This window comes from Vulpes vulpes, chromosome 8 (genome assembly GCF_048418805.1).
Source record: "Vulpes vulpes isolate BD-2025 chromosome 8, VulVul3, whole genome shotgun sequence".
Taxonomy (NCBI): domain Eukaryota; kingdom Metazoa; phylum Chordata; class Mammalia; order Carnivora; family Canidae; genus Vulpes; species Vulpes vulpes.
In genome coordinates this window covers 80923092-80949096 of record NC_132787.1, presented here as the reverse complement: position 1 = coordinate 80949096, position 26005 = coordinate 80923092, and the positions used below count along the sequence as shown (strand labels likewise).

Genomic DNA, 26005 nt, shown 5'->3' with positions numbered 1-26005 from the left:
ACTGACTAGAAAGTGCTCATGTTTTCTTCTCAAGAACCACCTCTCTTGATAAACACTGTACCCAGGGCAGCCCTGGTGGCCCAGCGGCTTAGCGCCGCCTGCAGCCAGGGGTGTGATCCTGGAGTCCTGGGATCGAGTCCCATGTCAGGCTCCCTGCATGGAGCCTGCTTCTCCCTCTGCCTGTGTCTCTTCCTCTCTCTCTCTCTGCATCTCTATGAATAAATAAATAAAATCTTAAAAAAAAAATCCCAAAACACTGTACCTAGAAAACCAGCAGGGAGGAGTCATAAGGCAGCATGGTGAGGGTGGAATCAGAATATGAAGCCGATAGTTTTAGGAATGTCTATTCCAGGCCAGTGTGAGATCTGATGAAGCATCTGTTCCCCACAATATGTATATATTTCTGGAAAGTCCCTACCTTGCAGATCCAGGGTCTCTCAGAAATACCTTCCAATCTTGTGCTTACTGACCTTTCTTCTATGCCTTCTGCTGCCAACCCTGGGGTACCGAAAGCCCCAGTAGGGTATAATAAGTTTCCGTTTACCAACATAAAATCCCATTCCAGTCCTGCTTCCACGAGAGTACAACCAGGTCACTTAGTTTCAAATTTTGGTCATCCCCACCTTCTCTAGTGATCCAGGCTATAGATCGTCTCTTTGTACAAATGAATCACAGATTGAACCATACCATTTTACTTAACATTTAGGGTTAATTTATAAAAGCTTGGAGGAGGGTGGCCCAGTGGCTCAGCGGTTTAGTGCTGCCTTTGGCCTAAGGGCCTGATCCTGGGGACCCAGGCTCGAGTCCCACGTCGGGCTCCCTGCATGGAGCCTGCTTCTCCCTCTGCCTGCCCCCCTCCCCGTGTGTATTTTATTTATTTCTCATGAATAAATAAATAAAATATTAAAAAATAAATAAAAGCTTGGAGGAGAGACCTCACTGTTGCCTTGCTGTGCCATAAACACAAAGTATTATTGAAGCATTTTTTATTCTGGGGAGAAATTTCTTACCTGATTTGGTAAACGTAGTAACTATTTGGAGGCCTGAGATCCTGAGAAAAAGAGGAAGGGATTATGAATGAAGAACAGAGAAAAGCTTTGTTAAAGGATCAAAGTTCTCAACATGCCCTGCCCCAGTCCAATTAATCACTAAATCCTGTTGATTTTTCCTTTGAAATATTTGTTGATTCTACTCCTTTTTTCTCCTTTTTCATTTTCACTGCTATCAGCTTAGGCTAGGACTTTATTATTTCCTGTCTGGACCACTGCACTAATTTTTAGCTCAGCAGTCAATATCTTGTGTTGTTCCAAGGCAAGTCCAGGGAAAAATAAAAATAGTTAATCCCGCTTTTTTTTCAAAACAAAATAAAATCTATGTAAAACATATATATTCATACCACTTAGATTATGTCATTGACTAAGAGGAACTCAATGAAAAAAATAGCACCGATTTTTAGCCAGCCTAAAGATATTATCTGAACATATTTGAAAAACAATTAGAGAAGCAGTTTGCCAAACCTTCGTGCCTTATGTGTGTTTGGTGCTTTAGAGTTCACAAAGTCTATTCAAAGCATTTTTTATCCAGGGAAAACAATCCTATCTTCACTCTACTACTAGGGAAACCAATTTTCTCTGAGGTTGTAAAATGTCCCCTCTGGGTAGGCCTGGGAAGTGCTGGTCAAAGCAGATAACTAATCAACTTAGAGACACTGCCTCCCTGAATCCGATTTCCATTTGGAAGGTGATCTGGAAATTCTTTTTTGTCCTGATACCACTGCTTTGTTTGGATAGAGAGGCTACATTTTACATAAAGTTTCATGCTGTGTATATATACTCTGTACTTCCCCGTTTTTCTCCACCTCTATTGTTTAATTTATCTGCATCCTTTCTAATACACTGATTTACTTAAAGATTTTATGTATTTATTGACGAGAGATACAGAGAGACTGAGGCAGACACAGAAGCAGGCTCCCTGCAGGGAGCCCGATGTGGGACTTGATCCCGGACCCCAGGATCACACCCTGAGTCGAAGGCAGAGGTTCAACCGCTGAGCCACCCAGGCGTCCCTCTAATACACTGATTTAATCACGTTATTCTATCACTCAAATTCTTTCCATTCTCTTTTATTTATTTATGATAGTCACAGAGAGAGAGAAAGAGAGAGAGGCAGAGACATAGGCAGAGGGAGAAGCAGGCTCCATGCACCGGGAGCCCGACGTGGGATTCGATCCCGGGTCTCCAGGATCGCGCCCTGGGCCAAAGGCAGGCGCCAAACCGCTGCGCGACCCAGGGATCCCTCCCTCCATTCTCTTTGTATAGTATAACTATAACGTATAACTCATTTTGAGTTAATATTTGAAAGTTCTTAAAGTAGTGCCTGGCACACATTAGGTGATATGTAACTGCCTAAGAAATGAAAATTCATTTGAATGAAAATTGAGCACCTACTATATGCCAGGCAATGTGGTAAAGGTGGGAGATACAGTAGTAAATACAACAGACATGGCCCCTACACTTAGAGGTTCACAGTGACTGTGTATGGCTTAGTCATGAAAATTTATTGCTGATGGGATGTTAGGTCATCTAATCCCACATTTTCATTTATAAATGAGGAAACTGAAATCTAAGAGGCAAATGACATCCAAAGTCATAAAGCTGGTAGGAACACAGTCAGTGGTGTGCAGGAACCAGCTTAAACTGTCTCAAAATAGCCCATTGTTAAATACTCAGGAATTTTTTGAGACAGTTGTTTAAAACATTGGTACTTGAAATCAGATACGGTGGGAATATTTACACCATAGAAATCAGCAAATAGTACAAATCAAGCCCCTTTTTTCCCCAGGAGAACCAGTTTACCAGGACATTACAGATTTAACCAAATTGAAACCAAGGTTGCTAAAACTCCCTGTCTACTGCTTTTCACTCCCATCTACACCTCCTTTGGTAAGGTTCTGTGTCCCATAGACACAGAATTTTTTGTGGTTGGTTCATTACCTATAAATCAAGTTCAAGGGCTAGCTCTTTAGGAAGCTTTTCTCTAAGAACCTCTTCCCCAACCCTTCCCATTTATTACCACTTCCAGGTAGAATGATAGCTTACTCATTTACAAGTACAAGGAGACATCAGCTTCCCATAGGCAAGACATTTTTAAAATATGTTTTTGAATTTCTAGTTAACAGAAAGTGTAGCGTGTACAGCTACACAATATATGCTTGATGAATAAATATAGAAATAAAGAATAGACACTTTTAGTGGGTTCTACTTGTTGAATAAATGAAATAACCAGAACATTAAAAAAAATTGGGGCCAAAATGACCAGAGTTGGTTTTTTTTTTCTGATCTTCCCTTGCATGAAATATACTCAGCAAATATCTATCCCACTCCCACTCATTTTCTACCTACTCTTCTGTTTTTTTTTCCATGATAAGTACATTCTTTATCTACTTACTATTATAGTCAACAATGTGAATAAAATTGTGATAGTCTAGCCAGGCAGGGCAGGTTTATCTTTGCACCATGATAAAGAACAGTGCTAAAACTACTGACAACTTTTTTTAAAAAAAACTTCTAATTTTCTTCAGGGCAGTTAAGAAAAGGTTCTTTTAAGAAAAGTTTCTTGCTGGGGCACCTTGCTGGCTCAGCTGGGTAGAGCATGCAATTCTTAAACAGGGTGGTGAGTTCAAACCCCATGTTGTGTGTAGAGATTATTTTTTTTAAGATTTTATTTATTAATGAGAGGAACAGAGAGAGAGAGGCAGAGACACAGGCAGAGGGAGATGCAGGCTCCATGCAGGGCCCCGGGCTGAAGGCGGCGCTAAACCGCTGAGCTACCTGGGCTGCCCTAGAGATTACTTTAAAAAACAAACTTGTCTTGCTAAAATTAAACAAAATGTACTCCAAAATCTAGAATAAGCAATTTTGCACTTGGCAGAGGAAAGAGTTAAGTGTGTATGTGTGAAGGTTTGAGGGGGAGGTAGACATTAGAAAGGAGATGGAGTGAGAGGGAAGGGGAAGGGAGGGAGGAAAGTGGAAAATGTAAGACAAGGAACATCGCTTGGTCTGAGGGAGGCCCCAGGGGGACCAAGGGTAAGGGGTGACAGGGGAAAGGAAATGGTACATCTGAACTTGTTGAGGGTGGACTACAGGAGAGGGTCTTTCTGTAACCCTGCATTAGGGAGCGGGCTTGGCTCAGCCTGTTGTCAGTCAGTGACTCACATCATCAGATGCTGGGAATGAATCTTCATCTAGGAGACTAAAGGGAAGGGGGAAGAGAAGGGAAAGAAATTGCCCTAGTCTTATCAATTTAAAAGGGTGTCATTTAAAAGCTAGTTTGAAACTAGCTTCCAAAGTCTTTGATTCTGCAGTACAGATAGAAGGCTTAAAATCCCAATGACTAGTTGTCACAATTGGTTGAAGCTCTTTTGGACTGAATTTTTATGAAGTCATATATTCAACTTCACAGTATAACAACTGGTATTTATTTATGTTTTTGATTTAAGTAATCTCTATGCCCAACATGGGGCTTGGGCTCACTACCTGATGATCAAGAGTTGCATGCTTTTCCGAATGAGCCAGCCAGACACCCCCAATTGGTATTTATATTATCTCTTTGTAGATTTACAGAGGACTCAACCGGCATAATCTGAGTCTACTAAAGCCACCTTAATATAATCAGCCAATCACTCAACAAGTGAAGGCTGCCAAAGGATTATTTGAAATGATGGCAATAAGACACAATATACTGCAAGGATTTTGTGAACTCAAATCCCAAGTTGTAACGGAAAAGCTGGCTAATTTTCAATGTTTTCTACATTGTGGTTTGAGAGTCCTCTAATTCAGTTTTTGTAAATCTCCTCTGGCGTTCACATTTGCAGAAACTCAACATTTAACACCATGTACCACATTCCGGACCACACTTTATCTGGACCATGCCAGGAGCCAGCTGCATACCAGAACAGAATTCTGTGGCAGAAGCGAGTCTTTTGCACTTTTCCATGGGGAGGGGGCGTTTGGGTGAGGAGTTAGAGGAGAGGCTGGGTCTTTCCTAGTGAGTAGGGCACTAGTCAGTGGTCTGCTAGGTGGAATTCATGCCAATCCTGTGCTTTTTGTTTCTGGCTTCTGTACCTTCAGTAGGACTGTAGCAAGGGCACATCCCAAAGGAGCAGACGTATTAATTGCCTTACACCAACCAACCAACCAACCAACCAACCAACCAAAGATCTTGCCTCTATTGCTCTTCTCCAAAGCACTTTCATCTCACACTTCTAAAGCTTTAGGTTCTACCTAGAGGGTTGATTCCACGGCAAGGGTGCATTTCCAGGAATACTGTCAACGAGAAACTGGAAGGAGACGTCTCCTCTTTAAAAACAAAAGGTTGAAAAAAAAAAAAAAAGCTTGAAACGTCCATCGTGAGAACGAAGAGGGATAGTTCTAGGGGAACAAGGAGCCTTATTATCACCATACAAAAACCTCAGATGGGCGGCTCAGCGGTTTAGCGCCTGCCTTTGGCCCAGGGCGTGGTCCTGGAGTCCCGGGGTCGGTCCCGCGTCGGGCTCCCTGCGTGGAGCCTGCTTCTCCCTCTGCCTGTGTCTCTGTCTCTCTCTCTGTGTCTCTCATGAATGAATGAGTGAATGAATGAATGAATGAATAAATCTTAAAAACAAACAAACAAACCACCTCAGGCGCTGCCGGCACCCCGCACCTAGCCTTTATTCCGCCACACTTGGCGCCTCTCAGACCTCTAGGTATGACCAAGGACTACAAAGCAGAGAATTCTGGGGGAAGGAAGTGACGTTTGGCGCAAAGCATGCTGGGCTCAGGTGGGCGGGGCTCAGGTGGGCGGGGCTGGTGTGCCTCCTTCCTCGCCGCGTGGTTGCTGCGTGCTCGGCCCTGCTGGGAAGTTCTACCTGGTATTTCTCTCGTCTGTGGGTTTAAACGATTAAGTAGCACCAGGTTTGAGCACCGTTCTAAGCGTCATGCAGCTGCAAGCGGGGCTACGGAATGTGCCTCGCTCTAGAGCCTTTGCTGCTGCCCCCGGGTTGGTGCATCCTCCGGACTACTAGGAAATGGTCAAATCCAGCGGAGAAACAGCTAGAGAGCGCTAGTGGGTGGGTGTCAACGTTTTCTCTCTCAGTTGTGGCTGACGGTGATGGGTGAGCTCCTTTGATCGCAGGAGAGCAGAGTTAAATTGTTTGAGCCCCTGCCGCCCGGAGTTCAAAGCCGGGGTGAAGGCGATCGCGCATGGTAGTGGGGGATGGGCCAGAACGAGGAAGCCAGAGGAGTTACCCGAGGCTGGGCCCCGTGGCGACCCGGGGTCTCCTTAGTTTTCAGACTGGGTTGTGAAATAGCTGATAAGCTATTTCCCTGTTAGGGACCGTGAGGCAAATCACAGATGCGCTCTATCTCTAGGATGGAGATTAGGGGTAAGGCATTGCTTGAGTGGAACATCTATGTTAACCCGAACTGGTGATGGTTTTAGATCAGCCATGAATGAATGGATGAAGAAAGGCCCCTTAGAATGGCAAGATTACACGTACAAAGAAGTCAGAGTGACAGCCAGTGAGAAGGAGTATAAAGGATGGGTTTTAACCACAGACCCCGTTTCTGCCAAGTGAGTATGGGTCCTCCTTCCCTGAAATCCTACACCCCTCTGTGCGGCCGATATGTCATGTCCAATTTAAGGAAGTAGATAAATGAAAGGCTGGTTATTCACACGTAAGAACTGTATTGCCTTTGAATCCAAGTGTTGTTCTAACAATGGATTACCTTGGCAGACCAGCCAGGTTTGTAGAAGGGAAACACTTATTACTACATTTTTATTAGAAAATCTCAAACATCCATGAATGTAGAGGGAATAGTTTAACAGACACTAGCCTTACTTTCCCCTTCTAAATATCTTTAAGCCAGTTGCAGATGCATACTTTTGTTCACGAATACCTTTTTTTTTTTTTCACGAATACCTTTTTATCTTTTAGCAGGTAAGGACTTTTTAACGACCGCAACAACATAATACCAAGCAAAAGTAATAATGGCTTTATTATTAACAGTCTGTTTTTAGGTTTGCCTGGTTGTCTCAAAATATCTCTTTAATTGGTTTATTAACGCGGTTGATATGTCTAAGTATCTTAAGCTAGGACTTTGCACTTTCTCCTTTTTTAGTTTTCCGTGTCATTTATTTGTTGAAGAAATGTTATCATTTGTCTTACAGAATTGAACACATTCTGGATTTAGCTTATTGTATTATCATGGCGTAGTTTAACATGGTCTCTTAGCCTCCATATTTCCTATAAACTGGTATTCATATCTAGAGGTTTGATTAGGATCAGATTTGTTTTTTGCATGACTACTTTAAAGGTGGTGATACACAGACACACGGTTTATTTTGGAATGATTTTAGATTTACAGAAAAGAGTGCAGAGAGGACCCATCTACCCAGCCTCCCCTAATTGTTGGCATCTTACCCAACCATGGTACATTCCTCAGAACTAAAATTACATTAACTAAACTGCAATCATTTGGCTTTTAACAGTTTTTCCACTAATTGTTTGCCTTTTTCTGTTCCAGGATCCAATGTAGGATCCCATATAACATTTAATCGTCTTGTGTCCTTAGTCTCCTCTGAACTGTGACAATTTCTCAGTTATTCCATGTTTTTCATGACGTTGACACTTTTGAAGAGTTCTGGTGAGGTATTTTGTAGAACATCTCTCAACTTGGATTTGTGTGATGCTTTCTCATAAATACCCTGGGATTATAGACTTTGGGAAGAGGACCACACAAGTGAAATTCACATCACATCATGTATTTTGTTTAGTTAGGAGTTTTGCATTTGTATTGATGAGTGAGATTAGCTTGTAGTTTTTATATTTTAATCATCTCTGCTTTTGGTATCAAGATTATATTAGCCTTATTAAACGAGTTAAGGTACAGTCCTTTTAAAGTGTCTAGAAGAATTTGGTCAGGTCAGAAATGTTTGAACCTTGGGGTGCCTGGCTGGCTTAGTCGTTGGAGCATGCAACTCTTGATTTTGGGATTGTTGGTTCGAGCTCCAATTGGGTGTGGAGATTAATTAAAAATAAAATCTTAGAAAAAATGTTTAAACTTTGAAAATTGTATATACTTTGTTGGTAAAATTGGGCTTTTTTTCCCCCCTCCACGGGAAGTAGAAATTTATATTTTCTCAGAAATAGAAATTTATATTTTCTAGGAAGTTTTCTGTTTTAGTTTTCGAGACTATTGGCATAAATTTGTTCCTGATACTTTAAACTGCCAATCTTTGCTGCCTTCTTTCTAACGTTATTTGTATGTGTCTTTTTTTTTCCTATTCTAATTAATCTTGCCTGAGTTTTGTGAATTTTACATGTTTTAAGAACCAACATTTGGCTTTGATGATCATGTTATTAACTCTTTTGTTTTCTATTTCATCAGTTTTGTGCTTTGTTATTTTCTTTGGTCTGCTTTGAAGGCGAGTTCTTCAGTTGTTTAACTCTAAAATTAAGTCTGTACCCTTTCTTTCTTTCTGATACACATTTAAGCCATTTATAATTCTTCAGTGCTTTAACTGCATCCCCTAGTGATTGTCTTTAGGTAGACAAAAAAGTCTAGATATGTAGGACTCTCAGTGAATACTTTTTTTTTTTTTAAGATTTATTTATTCATGAGAGACACAGGGAGAGAGAGAAAGTCAGATACAGGCAGAGGGAGAAGCAGGCTCCATGCAGGGAGCCTGATGTGGGACTCGATCCCAGGACTCCAGGATCACGCCCTGGTTTGAAGGTGGCTCTAAACCGCTGAGCCACCCAGGCTGCCCAGTGAATACTTATTGAATGAGTATTTATAAACGTTTGGTAGTGAGGGGATTAATTTTAAACAGGGAAGTTCTTATTTCTTTTCTTTTCTTTTTTTTTGGGGGGGGGGGGAGTTCTTATTTCCTATTTGTAATTGCCTATTGGGGCTGGTGATGCCTCTCATTCCATTGCTTCTTCCATAGTTTTATGGGCCTTTGGGTTTTTCTTTTGCAAATCTGCTCTGAACTTAACTTTCCCTCCGAAGTATTGTCCTGGTGAACTTCCTGGAAGATGGCAGCATGTCTGTGACTGGAATTATGGGCCATGCTGTGCAGACTGTTGAAACTGTGAACGAAGGGGACCATGGAGTGAGAGAGAAGCTGAAACATTTGTTCATGTCTGGAGACTGCAAGGCCTACAGCCCTGAGGATCTGGAGAAGAGAAAGAACAGCCTAAAGAAATGGCTCGAGAAAAACCACATCCCCATCACTGAGCAGGGAGATTCACGAAGGACTTTGTGTGTGGCTGGGGTTCTGACTATAGAACCACCCTATGGTCCAGAAAATTGCAGCAGTCCTAATGAGATTATTCTGTCCCGTGTTCAGGATCTTATTCAAGGACATCTTGCAGCTTCCCAATGAGAGGCCAAGACCTATGGATGCATCGATTGAAAGAACACTTCGTTTTATTCCTTCATATAATGTTTTGAATGTTAAATCCATGATATTACAAGATTTCAGAGGCACACAAGTGTGTTTGTGTGTGTGTGTGTGTTCTCCATTGTTTTGGTAAAATCAAAGATGTGGATTATGAGTGCTAATAAATAAGGGAACTATGGCAGGGATAGCATCACATGAAACAATAGCACAAGAACATTAGAATTGCAAGACTCTGAACAGGTGGCAGCACATCTCGGGTTTTGTTAGGCAAGAAATGTATTTGAAAGAAATGCAACACGTTAGATTCAATATAAGATGTCTTGTTAAGTCCCTTGCACTAACTGGATGTGTCTGTTTAAAATATTTATTGTGTAAGGATGAAATAGCTTTTGAATCAGAATATAGCAGAATATGTGCTTTTTTGTTTGAAGCTTGAAAGTTTCAACTACTTGTAAAATTTTAACACATAAGCTATATAACTTTTAAAGCCTTTCAAAGTGAGCACTGGCTGATACCTCTAAAAAAAAAAGGTAAGCGTCACGAGTATTTTGCGCTGAACTGAAACGTGGTTCCTGTGCTTGGTGGATTTGACCAAGGCTTTTGGCCCATGCTGCTTTCTGCCCGTACCGCATTCCCGGGTCAGGCTTCTCTGGAGGGAGAGATGCAGGAACACGCTTCACCACAGCTGGCCCTACCCCGTGGAAGTCAGGCAGTGGCCAGGGCTCAATATAGAGGTTTCTGGCCTAGAAACTTAGGGCGGTACCTCAGATTGTCATTTGAGGGTGTTCTCAGGGGCAGGTCTAGAGTGACCTCGGGGTTCTCACATCAGATTAGGACCCCAGGCCTCTGATTCCCGAGGACATGGGTCAACAGACTTTGAGACCTTGGGGCGAATGCAGCCTGCTGCGTCCATTTGGTAGGCTTTACTGGCACACAGCGTACCCACCAGTTTATGTATCTTCCTTGCCTGTTTTTGAGTCATGATGGCAGATTTGAATATTGTGACAAACTATATGGCTTGTATTTACAGAAAAATAGAGCCCTTTACAGAAGTCTGCCCTAGGAAATCCTTGAAGCAGCCTGATGTGCCAGAGCTTGGAGCAGACTTCCAAGGCAGTTTGGAACTGGATAGGCCATGTGCGCTGCTACAGGGCAGCCTCACTCGCTGCTCCCTGGTCTGTCCTCAGGGATCATCTGCACACAGCCCTTTGAGTTCCCACGTACGCCCCTTATTCAAAAGAAAAGAGAAGTGGTACCTTTTGGAAGAAAGACTTCAAGATATTCAGGTTTTAGGGACACCTGGGTGGCTCAGTGGTTGAGTGTCTGCCTTCCACTCAGGTTGTGATCCTGGAGTCCTGGGATCAAGTCCCACATCAGGCTCTGCATGAGCCTGTTTCTCCTCCCTCTTCCAACGTCTCTCATGAATAAATAGAATCTTAAAAAAATATATTCAGGTTTTAGGGGGTCTTTCTTTGAATGCAGCTCAGTAACAGCTATTTCTCTGCCTAGTTGTCTAATGACAGAATGTAGCCTCACACTCCTCACACTTGAGCAAGCACCAGAATCAGCCACAGAGCTTGTTAAAACATTGCAGGACCCTACCCCCAGCAGACTCTGGCTCAGTAGGTCCAAGTTGGGGCCCAGGCATTTGCATTTCTAACAAACTCCCAGATAATGGTGATGCTACCTGTCTCGGGCCACGATTGCAAAAGTAATTCAGGAACTTTGGGGGAAACAAAGTCCTTCCTTCACAACTTTAAAGTTCCCATGATCCTAAAGGGATTTAGTGCATAGCCTTTCTCCTTGTGACTAAGACCTCATTCAAGTCTTGGAATGTCTTTGAAAAGCAAATAGGAGATGCAGAATAAGAAATTTAGTGTGGAAATGATTTTGGCAAAATACGGGGAGACCTTGAGATGAGAGAAGCCATGTAGGAAATTGCGCCTTGGTCCAAAGACAGGTGCATTGGTATTGGTAGATTTGTTTGCTGTCAGGCTAGTGAGCTGGGAGAGAGACTGTTTCTTGGCAACTGAGTCCTCCGATTGTTTAAACAATGCACCTGTGAACAAAACCTGAGTGCCCAAGAGGGTAAATGATCTGGCTCTGCCATGGAAACGTCATATTCTTATCATTTTGTCAAATCTATTTGTATTTCTAATATTTACTCCCATGCAATTACACACTAATTATGTAACTACAGCATACATGCACTGCTTTTAGCTTGTTTTAATGTAATTTCAGATTTATAGGAACTTTGCAAGAACAGAAAAAACAAGTCTCATATATGATCTGTAGATGTTAACATTTTACCACATCTGTATTTTCTATGTGTGTGTGTTCATTTTATCCCCCTGAACTGTTTTAGAGTAAATCATGGACATGATAGAAAAATGACATTCTCTTAACCACAGTACAGCCATCAAAATCAGAATAGTAACATTGATACAGTGCTGTGATTTAATACACACCTTATCCATATAATTTCAACATCCTGTATTGCAAAAAACCAAAAAACCCCCACAAAATGAGTTTTAAAATTTGGACAATGTATCATGTTCAGTCATGTCCCTTCCTTTAATCTGGAATAGTTCCTCAGTCTTTGATTTAATGGGACATTGACATTTATTTTGTGGAATGACCCTCAATTTGAGTTTGTCTGATGTTTCCTTTTGTTGTAATTTGGTATGATGTTTTTGGGTAGGAATACCCTGGAAATGATAGTGTATTTTCAATAAATCATATTGGGAGGCACATAAAACTGGTTTGTCCCATTTCTGGTGATGTTAACTGATCATTTGGTGAAGGTGGTGTTTGTCAAGTTTCTCCACGGTGAAGTTACTATTTTTCTAAGTTCTTTTTTTTTTTGTTAACTCCTTTCTACATCCAGTGTGGGGCTTGAACTCGTGACCTTGAGATCAAGAGTCACATGCTCTTCTGATTGAGACAGCCAAGTGCCCCACTATTTTTTTTTTAATAAAGGTATCTTAACAACAAATTTTTATTTATTTATTTTTAAAGATTTTGTGTTTAAGTACTCTCTACACCCAACATGGGGCTCGAATTCAACAACCTTGAGATCAAGAGTTGTGTGCTTGATTGAGCCAGCCAGGCACCACATTTTTTTTTTTTTAATTTTTAGAGAGAGCACATTTTATGTGCCATCATAATGGGGGGCAGAGGAGAGAATCTTAGGCAGGCTCTACATCCAGCACAGAGCCCTATGTCGGGCTCAATCTCACCACCCTCAGACCATGATTTGAGCTGAAACCAAGAGTCAGAGGCTTAACCGACTGAGCCACCCAGGCACCACAGGCACCCAATATATTTTTAAAAAGAACTTTATTGAGAGGTATTATTAACATACCATAAAATTCATCCACTTGAAGTATAGATATCAGTGATCTTTACTACATTTAGAGTTGTGCAGTCATCACCACAATCCTTTATTTTTTTTAAAAAAACATTTCCATCCTCACAAGAGTCTATCTCATTTACAATGAATTCCCATTCCCACTCAGTCCCAGGCAACCACTAATTTTTTGTATCTGTAGCTTTTACATTTCTGTACATTTCATATAAATGGAATCATACCATATGTGGTCTTGGTGTCTAGCTTCTCTCACTTAGCATTATGTTTTTGAAATTCATGCATGTTGTAGCATGTATCACAGGTTCCTTTTTATTACTGGATAATATCCTATTGTGAATATACTCCTTTTTGTTTATTCAGTCACCATGGGTATTTGGATTGTTCCCAGTTTAGAGCTATTGTGAATAATGCTGCTGTGAATATTTGTGAAAAACCTTTGTGTGGACATATATTTTCATTTCTCTTGTGAAATAACCTAGGAGTGGAGTCACTGGATTATATGATAAATTACGTTTAACTTTTTAAGAAACTCAAGCTATGTTCTAATATAGCCACACCATTTTATGTGCCATCAGTAATGTAATGAGGGCTCCAGTTTCTCTGCACCCTTATCAGTACCTGTTATTATGTGTGATTCTAGAGGTTATGAAGTAGTATCTCCCTGTGGTTTTCATTTGAATTTCTCTAAAGACTAATGAGGTTGAGCATCTTTTCATGTGCTTATTAACCCATTTGTATATCCTTGGTGAAATGTTTACTCAAGTATTTTGCCCATTTTAAAAACTGAGTTTTTTACTTGAGTTGTAAGAGGTCTTAACATACATTTCTAGATAAACAATTCTAGATACAAGTGCTTTATCGAAATATAATTTACAAATATTTCCTCCCAGTCTGTGGCTTGTCTTATATTTTCTCGATGTTTTTGAACTGTAAAAGTTTAAGAAATTGACTAAGTATGATTTATAATTTTTTTTATGTTATCTATCATGCTTTTTGTGTTTGTAGCTAAGAATTCTTTGCCTAACTTAAGGTCACATAGACTTTTTTTTTTATATTTCATTTATTTATTCATGAGAGACATGAATAAGAGAGAGAGAGAGAGAGGCAGAGACACAGGCAGAGGGAGAAGAAGGCTCCATGCAGGGAGCCCGACGTGGGACTCGATCCGGGGTCTCCAGGATCGCACCCTGGGCTGAAGGCGGCACTAAACCGCTGAGCCACCCGGGTTGCCCTCACATAGACTTTCTTTCTTTTTTTTTTTTTTCTAATTTTAAACATTTGTTTATTTTAGAGGGAGAGCGCATATGATTGGCGGGAGGGGCAGAGGGAGAGAATCTCAAGCAGATTCCTCCCTGAGCACAGAGCCTGAGGTGGGGCTCTACCTAACAACCCATGAGATCATGACCTGAGCCAAAACCAAGAGTCAGGTGCTTAACCAAATTATTCACCCAGGCGCCCTCAAATACATTTTCAAGAGGGAGTAAGCCATACATTTATTCCCTACAGCTACTGCTTTGGTGACATACAGAAGTTTCCTCACAATGTTTTTTTTTTTTTTTTTTCTCTCCCCTTTCTCCTTCCACCTACTTCCCCTTACAGTGTTTAAAGAAGCACACCTAGGGGTGCCTGGGTGGCTTAGTCGGTTAAGCATTGCTTTAGGTCATGATCCTGGGGTCCTGGGATCAAGCCCCACAGCAGGCTCTCTGCTCAGCAGGGAGTCTGTTTGTCTCTCTCCCGATCCCTCTGCCCCTCCCCACTGCTCATGCTTTCTCTCCCTCTCTCACTTGCACACTCTCTCTCAATAAATAAAATCTTAAAAAAAAAAAAAAAAAGCACACGTAATTGCTGAATGAGATGAGATCTTTCAAAAGCAGAATAAAATACTTAAAGCCGTTAGTATCCTTCCTTTACTGTCAACAAATAGGCTATCTAGTTTCTTTAGAACCTTCAAAGGCTCTTGCAGGGGGTAAGTTATGCTCCTGATTGAATTTATTCAAGGAAACTTTATTTCTCTATTGTCCTATTTCTTCTTTGTTCCTGTTTATATCCTGACTTCCTAGGGTGGCTGGTACATAGCACCTGCTTAAAATGTTGGTTATATTGAAATTATGAGCATAAATGTCAGATGAATGTCTGCAACCCCAGTATGGGTCTCAAACTAGCCATGTAGTACACATTAGTTATAAACTGGACCATCAGCCTCCCTCTTAACTAATCAGATTGCATGCTTCAATTAATCTGTTTTAGCCATGCTTACTATGGAAAAGGGTGGTATAAAGATTTATGGGCCAGAAATAATGGGGACAGCTGGAGTTTAAATGGGAAAGTGCACAGGTGAATTTCAGAGACAGAAGGGTAGCATTAACAGCAACGTCTATGATTACAGATTGTTTTGTTTTGCGTCTATAGTCAATGGATTAGTTTCCTCCTCATATGGGATAGTTCCTTGGTGCCCATGATATAGCATGGCCCCTGATTTGTAAGGACATCTGTCTTCTAAAGAGCATAACATATCTTTGATTTTCAGTCTGGTAATCTTGCTAATAATCAAGTCCTAAAACAAACTGATTTTTTTTTCCAGCTCAAACTGTAGAAGGGTTACTGAGCCTAGAAATTACAGTTCCCAATGAGACTTCATGTTAGATTTCAACATTTTACAGTTATCTACCTAGAGAGCTATATACTCCCATCCCCCTTCTTAAAACCCTATTTGTGTTATACCATATTGGCCAAAGTCTACTAAGTTGGACTCTGTTCAAATAACAGAAAGATAAAGTAAGGGTGTGCATATTTCAGACATCTTAATGTGGGCCTACACGGGAGAATTTGAGTTTTGCAGTGAAAAACATTAGCAGTATGAGTGTCATATACAAATTGTATTTTCAAAAACCATGTTTTAACTTTTCACATTTTCAAAATAAGTGATATTTATAAAAACTAAATTTAATGGTAGAACATGTTTTTAAAATAAACATATCCCAGGGCACCTGGGTGACTCAGTTGGTTGAGCATCTCCCTTTGGCTCAGGTCATGATCCCAGGGTCCTGGGATGGAGCCTCACATCAGGCTTCCTGCTCAGCAGGGAGCCTGCTTCTCCCTTTCCCCCACTTGTGCTCTCTCTCAAATGGAAAAACCATGCACACCCTACCCATCTGGGTGTGCATGGTTTTTCCCATTTGTACATATAATTTCCTAAAATTATTAAGCACTGTATTTTGGTAACAACATGATGGATTCATAAGCTCTTATGCACACAGTACATGTTTATTAGAGTTGATTTGGGCATAATTTTCAGAGACAACTATGGGTATAATTTATATCTAATTAATAGACTTTTTAAGTAGTTACCTATCTCATTTTGTTTAGATTTTCTCCACCTTGGCACTACTGATGATTTGAACTGAATAATTTTTTGTTGAGGGGGGTGGCGGATCCTGTGCCTTGTAGGATATTTAGCAGCATCTCTGGCTTCTAACCACTAGATGCCGGGAGTATACCCCAATCCCCCATTCAGCGGTGACATCTCCAAGATACTGCCAAATGTCCCCTGGTGGGCAAAATTGCTTCCGGTTGAGAACCACTGGTTTAAAACAAGTAAAATATACAGTTTCTCTTATGAGAAAACTTCTTTATAGTCTTTGTACATGATAAGATCCTGTATTGTAGTTATCAACCTCTGGACAAATACAGTCTTACTTGAAAGGTTTAACACAACGTTTGTTTTAATACATTTGAAAGTTAAGGATGGAATGAGGCAAAACTTAACCACAAGGGGACTCTCAGGAAGTAAATGAGTCTTTTTGGCTATGTTTTCCTGTCTTGAATCATTGTAGAAGAAAATTGCCCATGGATAATCTCCTTTTCATAAAATAAGTTCATTCAACATGGAAGGAAAATAAACTCCTTTAGGCCATTTTCAGTAAAACCCAGGTGGGAGGTAGCAGTAACTGTGTTATAAGGATTATGCAGGAATCTGCATAAGGAATAATAATTTTAAAAACCTGTTTGAAATGCTTCTGTTGAAAATATTTATTAAATATATAATTGCACCATATTTAGGAATATCGTTATTTATAATGTTAGGATCATCATCCTAAACACTGATTTTCATTGTTGGTATTTATGGGAAGTTGCCCCCTACTTTTTTAAAGATTATTTGTTAGAGAGAGAGAACCCATGATTGGGAGGAGGGGCAGAGGGAGAGAGAGAGAGAGACAATCTCAAGTGAACTTCACACTGAGCATGGAGCCCAACACGGGGCTCCATCTCCTCATCCCAAGATCATGACCTGAGCCACCCAGGCGCCCCTGGGGAAACTGCCTTTTCAAACAAATCCCTCATACTGTCTTTGTTGCAATTTGTTTTTTTTTCCTAAAAAATTGAAATATAAGTAGGAAATCCAGTAAATGAATCTAAGCCATTCTCCTGTAGCTATCTCACTGGGGCACTGTGTCCTAGCTTATATACTCAATCAGCTGGGTTGGAACCGACTCGAGTAGACTCGGGGATGGCCCCATGGGCAAAGATGGGGCAGAGGCTGAACTGTCTGTGGGGACAAGTTCATGTTTAGGCTGCTGTCCTGTATCTTTCCTAAAGAGTATCAAGCGAGTGATTCTCCAACAGAACTCCTTGTCTCTGCTCTTTGACAGAACAAATTATTAAAACACCTAAGATTTTAAAGCACTTTGAAGATTAATGATTGGCTATAAATCCTATTTAAGACCAATCTCTTTGATAAATCACTTTAGGGATAATAACTTGTAAATGGCAAGAAAAAGGTCTCTTCTGTTAATGACTCACTGTGGTTAATGGTTTACACAGTCATTACATAGCTTTACATGCATGAGACTAAAAAGACACGAAGAAGCCTGTCACTCTGGAACAGTCTGGAACAGTTTGAAACGACTGCTGTGGCAATAGACTGAGCTGTTTCTACAGTGTTTCCACCTGAGGCACTGTCCTGTGAATACTCAAATACTGACAGTTTCAGGATCAAGATCTAACTTCTGAAAACAATAGCTCACTCTGTATTTATTAACTGGCTAAATATTTTAAGCAAGTTCTCCTCCACCCCCCCCCCCCCCGCCACCCCACTTTGGGAGAAAATAAACCCTGGGAATTATGCCTAATTCTAGCAGGATTTAGGAGGAAAGAACCAGCATATACATAGGCTTAAGTACAGTGGCACCATGAACATAATTCTGCTGCCCCCAGGGATCTTTATGTATGTGGCAATTAGGTGACACACAAAGGACAATGTCAAGAATGTGACGCCTGAGCTCCCCAGCTCAGCCCAGCAATTGAGAGAACAAGACAGAGTGCAGTTTTCAAAAAGCCAGCCTGGGCTGCATCTGAAAACCACACCCTTGGTCCCAATTTGCTTACATTTGCTACATTTTAATTTTACAAAGTACTTTCACAAGGTGTTATTTTATGATAACCTCTTAGGGATATATTAAAACCATTGCCCAGAAAGGAAAAAGAACATTTACCATATATGCCTACGGATCCACAGGCTGTGTGCTTTGGCGTATTATTTAAACTGCTCACCTAACAGAATGGGAGGATAAAGACCAAAGTTCACTACTTGTCAGAGAGTTTGAATTGTAATATTCAGATATGGAACTTAAGTAGGAAGAAGACCAACCTAATGCTTTGCCAACCTATGACCACCTCTGCAAGGATGTTTACCTTGTTTTCATCTCCTGAGAACTCCCCACTGACACAGACTACAACATTAGGGGACTAATTTTGTAGCAAGTACTTTCCAATATTGTTTCCTAGCTAGATTCCAGTAAAGGTAAAACAAATATGTAAGAAACATTTACAGAATTCTCCATACAATTAACATGAAGTGCTTACCATCTTTCTGGGGTTTAGATAACCGGTTTCACCTTGAAATGCTATACTGCATTCTGATCTTCAATTGCGAAGAAGTAATCCCGTTTCACTTATTTCATAATTTTAATGAGGGGGCTTACGAAGTTCAGTTTTGGGGGTGGGGGAGGATTTTCTTATTCAGTGTCTTCAATCAAGGCTTCCCAATCTTTTCCAATCTTTCTGGCACATCTGTGAAATGACTTGTGCGTTTGTATGTGGCTGCAAGTAACCAGCCCAAGAATAACTTCCTCGAGGGGAACGATTTCGCAGCACTTTGAATGGAAAGTTCTGTTGTTTATCGCCCCGCTGTATGCTCTGCTGCAAACTTGTGTTGAAGCTGCAGGTCCACTTGGGCAGATGGCTCTAGCTAGGGCAGCCAGCACGAGCTCCACTATAGCACCAAGAGTCAAAACTGGTTTAAGAAATGTTTTAGAGGGTTAGTGCGGTTTTCTCCTTCATTTCTCCTGAGCGGTTCTGTAACATGAGCCTTGTTTCAATAGCAAGTCAGAACTTGAATACTGCGGGTGCTATGCATATCCATGTTTTTTACTTAAAGTGAGGACATGAGTTAATGCCTTTTAAAAATACTACTTAGGGTCTAAACATTTCAAGCATGCCAAAGCTTCAACACACTTGACACTGGCCATTTGGGACAGTCTGAGAGGTTTTCTGAAAACTTAACCATTTGAAGTAATATGTTGAAAAGGGAACAGCCTTCATTGAATTGGTTTTGCTGACTAATTTGGATTCTATCCATAATATGAAATCTGTAGTGACTCTACCTGGGCACCAGACAAACACAAGAATATTTTTTCTATTCAGCTCTTCGGGATTCTTCCAGCCACACTGATAAATGTCCAGAGAAAATGTAAATGTATTAATAGTTTTCCAAAATGCTAGCTCCCCATTCACCTAAGTGGCAGCTGAAAATAAGCAGTCTCATGGAAGATATTTTTATGGCTGTAAATCTGACACTAGTGTGGCAACCTTTTCTACTTCGACTATGCCAAGTTGGCTGAGAATACCATCAAAATTCCCCTTTGGGTATCGTGAAATGTGGCCATTAGATCTGAGCATGTTCCTAAGAGAGAGCAAAGATTCCTAATTGGAAAACTGAAAACAGAACAAAGACACCTGGATTGTTCTTTTTTTCTGAACAAGAATGGTAAGTATAAAACCAGCTTGCATTTAATAAGAGCTCTTCAAGGTTGTTTTTTTAGGCCAACTTTTAATGAGTAAAAATAAACATTTCTCAGAAATTAGGTTTAAGTTTACTTTGTAGCCCATAGCCTTAAAATGAAATCTTAATTTTTCTTGTTCACATGATTTTTTTTTGTCCTCTGTTCTAACTTCTTTCAGATGAGCCTTTATGATAGATAAAACATTCAGTATTTCTCCCCATGCTCCTATCTTACCCCAGGAAAAAGCAGGAGAAAACAAATACGTACATTAAAACAGAATTGTATTAAACATTCACTTTTGTATTAGGAGGGGAATTTCATTTATCCCAGAATAGTCACAGAGAAAAAGACAGCAAGCTGGTTTTGAGACTGCCTCACATCGACACTCCAAATTGTGCTGGGAGTCCCCCTGAGCTGTTAACAACACTGTCTGGGAAACTCCTCTAAGGGAACGTGGTGTCTCAGCTGAGTGGGCAGTGCCTGGGCCCCTCCAGGGCAGCCCCAGCACAGAGCTTGGTTGGAGGTAGAGGCGCTGCTGTTATTTCCCAGGTAAGCAAGAAGCAGGGGAGTAGCAAGCACTCTCCTAAGACTGGTCTTTATTGTGTGGTGACAAGTTTCACAATTGTGCTGATGATCCGAGATCCTCGCGGACATGTACACAGATCTATGCTTGGGTTTTTAATCTTATCCTGGAGGAGCTGGTCAAGTTCGCAACGCAGTTCCTTTACTAATTCAGCCACCTAAAATGAAAGTTGCAATGTAAGCCGTGATTGGGTCAATGAGGGAGGAAAGGTTCCTAATGGAAACATCTCACGGATGACTGTCATTATTTTAGATTTCTGGTAGTAATTTTAACTCCATGGTGGGGGGAGGGGAGAAACTAACACATTTTTATTCTAGAAGTACTTCTAAAATTTCTTGATGCAGCTCTAAGAACGTTCACTCAATGTCAGCTCTGCAATATAATAAATGGGGTCCATTATAAAAAGTCTCCTCTATCACATCTCATTTAAAGAGAAGATTAAATCTGGAAGAATGGCTTCTATGTAGTGTTCTGCATATTAAAGCTTGGTCAGCTTTTACAATTTGCTCCAAGAGAAGCAGGAAAATGGAGAATTAAAAATGCTAGATATTAAAGCCAAAAAATCTGTAGCTTTGGGATACATTTGATGCTTTCATGGGAAGAAACAACTCCACCTTTTTTATGGCATTTTCTTATGCTGATGTACAGCGGGCACTGGAGATGTCTTCCCAAAATGGTTTGCTGCTCCCCCATTATTTGGTAACCATGCAGTTTGCACCTGGCCTAACTCAAACAGGCTCATGCCATGAGGCTCTGCCAGAGTGAATGGCTCAGATCATCACGGCCTTAGAGTTTATGACATTCCTTTGGTCATAGAAGTTGGTTTAAGAGAAGAAGTTTCTTGTCTCCCTGCTGGACAGTGTGCTGCTGCACAGATGTGAGGCCTGGAGCTATGGCAGCCATCCTGCTACCATGAGGTCAGCCAGGCTTTTGTTGTCCCTGGGCTGCTGAATTAAACCAACCCTTTCTGGCTTTCTTGACCTGTACTGTGCAATACAACAGCCATCTGTCACATGGGGCTAATCTAATGGCCAGTTCAAACAGATGTGCTGGTGTATGTATGTAAAATACATCCCAGATTTTAAAGATTTAATATAAAAAAACAGTATAAAATATCTAATAAATTCTTATATTGATTACATGTTGAATATAAAACTTTTTAGGTGTATTAGGTTAAATAAAATTAAGATTAATTTCACTTATTTGTATTTTTTACACGTGGCTACTAGAAAAATTGAAATACAGCCCTCAGGGGGGCTCCTTCAGAGACGGAACTGCTAGCCTTTACCTGATGGGAAGCAGCCGCAAAACGGATCCAACCATCATCCAAGGACACAACAAACTCCCCTCTCTGAAGCTGCACACTCACTTGGCCTCCTCCGAACAAGACCAGTGGGTACACAGACACCATACTGCAGTCTCGGATGAACACCCGACTGGTTTTGATCTTTTCATGGTACACCAGGTAGGGGCTGTCAAAGTGTCTGACCTGGAACAGGAAACCTCAGATGAGGGCACTGGCAGCCTGAGGGGAACTCCACCCACTCCATGGATTTAAGTACCACCTGTCCATTGACAATTCCCCAAATTATCTCCAGCCTGTACCTTTCACTTGAGGACAGACTTCTACATGCATCGACCTCAGGACGTCTCACTTTGGATATCTAATAATCATCTCAAACTCACATTCAAAAGGAATTCTTGATTTTCCCCAACTTACAGTATTCCCCTCCTGCTCAGTAAGTGATATTCCCGTTCACCTAGCTGCTCACGTCCCAAACTGAGAAACTTTTCTCAACTGTTCTTTCCCCTCATGCTGTCGAAATGATCACTAGGTCCTGTCAGTTCTATTTTCAAAATACATAATGAACGGACATATTCCCCGCAATGTGACAGCTACCACCTCAGCTCAGAGCATCACTGCCTCCCACAGACCACTGCCACAGCCTCCTAAGCACCTGCTTGGCTTCTGTTTTACACCTTCAGTCTCTTTCCCACCTAGCAGCAGCCATGGTTACCTTTTATTTATTTATTTTAAAAAATATTTTATTTATTTATTTACTTGACAGAGACAGAGAGAACATAAGCAGGGGGAACAGTAGGCAGAGGAAGAAGCAGGCTCCCCACTGTACAGGGCTCTATCCTAGGACCCAGAGATCATGACCTGAGCTGAAGGCAGACACTTAACCCACTGAGCCACCCAGATACCCCTGCAATGATCTTTTAAAAACATAAATCCAACTAGGCTCAAAACCTTCCAGTGACTTCCTAAGAATAAAATCTCAGATCTATGGCCCACATAGTCCCACACAACCTGACCCTGCCCACTTGTCCCAACACATCTGCTCCTCTGGCACCTCATCATCCCATTCCACCTCTCCCAACCACTGGTCTGCATCTCTGGAAGCACACCAATATGCTTCTGTCTCATGGTCTTTGCACTTATTTCCTCTGCTGGAATGCTCTTTCCCTAGATATCTTCATGGCTCACCCTGTACTTCATTTAGGATCTGCTCAGTTGTTTTCTCCTCAGTGAGTTCTTCCCCGACCACATTTGGCAAAATGGCCTGTCTCTTATCACTCTCAATCTCTTATTCTGTTTTATTTTCCTTGATTGCATTTGTCACTAACCTGAGATGATTTGTTTACTTATTTCTTTCCTGTCTTGCTCAGCAGAACTTAAGCTCCCTGAGGGCAGAGACCTTGTTTGTCTAGTTCATCCACTGTCTTCCATGGATCAGAGTAGTGCCTGGCACAGAGAAACTGCTAGGAGATACTGAATTGGATGCATGAATAATTTGGAATCATTGCATGAATGTCATGGTAAACTCAGAAGAGGAGGTAGAACTAACTGTGACCGCTGGCTCCTAAGTACGTATGTAGCTGAAAGACCAGATGGCCATCTGGTCCTCAAAGTCTTCTGGGCTGAGGAGACCCTTTTCGTGCTTGGCTGACACGTTACTCAGTAGTTCCAGGGGTTGGCCAGCCCTCACACTTCAAATTCTCTTCCTCCATCCCCCTGTCCTCTTTTTCTCCATCTCTCCTCAAAGTTTTATTGAGTGTCTGCTTTTAGGGAGGCACCCTGCTACATGTCAAGAACATAAAAATGAAAACCATACAATTCCTGTCTTTAGAAATTTCATACTTCCATGAAGATGATGTACCACAAACCATGAAATAACATGGTAAGCACAACTGTGGATAAAATGCACACCTGATGGTGGACCAAGAAACAAAGCAGCTTTGAGGGAGAGTTGCTCAAATGGAAGCTCAAATTAGAGGAGCCTGTTGGGAATGAGAATGTATTCCAGGTTCCAAGAAAGCATGTTACATGTCATGGCACACAGAATGATCAAGGGAGGAGCAGTGGGAGACATGGTAAAAGAGGGGCCTGGCCTGAAAAGTCATGGGAGAGTTTGCAGGAGACTCCACATATGAAGAGTTTCAAGCAAGGGGATGACGTGACCCAATGTATGTTTTGTAAAGTTAATTCTGGCAGCAGTACTGTAAAAGGCTGGAGAGAAAGGACCAGAAGTCAGATCATTATAGCACTTTAGAGAAGAGACAGATGTTGGGGTTTGAACTGAGGAAGGGACAGTGGGAAGAAGAGGAACAAGCACATCTGAGAGTGTCAGAAGGCGGAACTGCTGGGACCTGGTGTCCACAAGGACTGGGGTAAAGAGAAAAGTGGCAGGGTCTCTACGAGTGCAGGGTTCTAGTTTGGGTGGTGCTGTTCACCAAGACAAATACAAGAAGAAAAGAATGAAGTGGAAAATAAGGAATTTGAATCTTCATTATCTGGCTGATGATTTCTGGCAGGAGAGCTCAGAAAGAGCCCAGGACCAGAGAGAGAGGAGCAGGGGCTCAGTGACGGCACACAGGCGGTAGTGAGAATCACAGAGCTGTGCTCTGATGGTTCAGGAAGAATAAGTGCACTACAGTGAGAAATGAGAACTCAGGATAGAACCGCTATTTCAGAGCAAAGGAAGAGAAACTCCTAAAAGAGGTGTCAGGGGATGATCAGAGAAAGGGAAGAAAGTGGCATTTCAGGAGCAAAACCACATGAAAGAGAGTTTCAAGAGGACAGGAGGTTAGCGGTGTCAGATACTACACAAGAGTCAAGTCTGATGAGGACCAGGGGGTGTTCACTGGGTAGGACACCAAGGAGGTGATGCACAGCTGGTGGTGAGTTCAGTGGAGTGCTGGGAACAGCCTCAGCAGCAGGCCTGGCCTCGGGAGAAAGCACTGAGGAAGTGCCATCAGCAAGCACAGGTCCTTCCCTTTTAAGGCACAGGTTTAGTGATCTCATTACATCCTTCTTTTTTTTTTTTTTACATCCTGACTTCTTAAATCCACACTGCAAAGAAACATCTGAAAGCAGGTTTGAACATTTTTTTTGGTATCCAGTAGAATTTTCTTGAAATGGAAATAGTCTTTCCCCAAACTGCCCAATTTCTAGTCTGTTCATAGTTATTCAACCTCCCCCAAGACAGTGGTGCTGCTGGGGATGGCGAAGGATAGAAGGAGGTCTGGCTCACTTGAAGGGACTATGCTGCTCCCCACAAGACCTGCTGTATGTAAACAGAGGTGTCTCCCACCATTCTTACCTGGTAGTTCACTGAGGAAGGGTGAATGTGCACATATCCGTCATTCTTGGTGACAAACTTCAACTCATCTGATTTTGGTTGCATTCTGACTGCTCCGGTACTGGTCTTCTGAAATTTCCCTTCTGGGCTTTTCACCTAAACAACAGGTTTTTGGAAAAAAATATAATAATAAATTTATGTATGTATGTATGTATGTATGTATGTATGTATGTATTTCTATGACCAGAAGCATCCCTTGGCACAAGACCAGTCTTGTCTGAACGCTTTGGCTGTTTCTTCCCTGCTTCCTTTTGAAGGTAGTATAAGCATACTTTCCCCCTTTTATTTCTTTTTTCTGACCACCAAGAAGTGTGGATGTAGGTGCAGTAGCCCTGGGAGACTCTACAACACACCAGCCATATGGGGGTAGATGGATGTTGCTAACTGGAGGTCTGAAACCGATTCTCAGCTGCATCTAGCTGGCAGCAGTGGAGGACGAATCTGCTACTTTTGGAAGTAATCCTACTTTTCCAAATGCCTTTCTTTCTAAATGAGGGGGAAAAAATGAATAAACACATTATCTCATTTAAAAAGAAAAATTTTAGGGACATACCTGGGTGGCTCAGCGGTTGAGCGCCTGCCTTCGGCCCAGGGCAAGATCCTAGAGTCCCGGGATCGAGTCCCACATGGGGCTCCATGCTTCTCCCTCTTCCTATGTCTCTGCCTCTCTCTCTCTCTCTCTCTCTCTCTTTCTGTCTCTCATGAATAAATAAACTAAAAATCTTAAAAAAATTTATATGCACATACACATATATATGAATTATATATATGTATGTTTTGCAAAAATAATACATGTTTACTATAGAAAATAATATATTAGGAAAAAATAAGAAAATAAAGATATCTTGTAATCACATGATTAAGAGATAACTTAATTATATCTGATAAATATTTTCATTTT

At 41.3% G+C, this 26005-nt stretch overlaps 2 protein-coding genes across 8 annotated transcripts in view; one reads left to right on the top strand and one right to left on the bottom strand.

Moving 5' to 3' along the window:
* The first annotated feature begins 5788 nt into the window (after positions 1-5788).
* On the top strand, positions 5789-13703 carry GEMIN6 (gem nuclear organelle associated protein 6). 3 transcript variants are annotated; one of them, XM_072767260.1, is made up of 3 exons: positions 5789-6036; positions 6478-6609; positions 9051-13703. In XM_072767260.1, the coding sequence occupies exons 1-3, from the start codon at positions 5975-5977 to the stop codon at positions 9424-9426; spliced, it is 570 nt and encodes a 189-aa protein (XP_072623361.1). In that variant the 5' UTR covers positions 5789-5974; the 3' UTR covers positions 9427-13703. The 3 variants fall into 3 exon arrangements, with proteins under 3 accessions (XP_072623361.1, XP_025874724.1, XP_025874725.1); XM_026018939.2 differs by having other exon boundaries at positions 5792-6106; XM_026018940.2 differs by having other exon boundaries at positions 5816-5908.
* A 6199-nt stretch (positions 13704-19902) lies between these two features.
* DHX57 (DExH-box helicase 57) overlaps positions 19903-26005 on the bottom strand; it is a 56337-nt gene continuing 50234 nt past the window's right edge. For all 5 annotated transcript variants that reach the window (XM_026018920.2, XM_026018919.2, XM_072767259.1 and 2 more), the window contains 3 exons: positions 25066-25200; positions 21747-21947; positions 19903-20615 (listed from right to left, as the gene is read on the bottom strand). In XM_026018920.2, the coding sequence (XP_025874705.1) occupies positions 20472-20615; positions 21747-21947; positions 25066-25200 (480 nt within the window). In that variant the 3' untranslated portion in view covers positions 19903-20471. The remainder of the gene's footprint in view (positions 20616-21746; positions 21948-25065; positions 25201-26005) is intronic.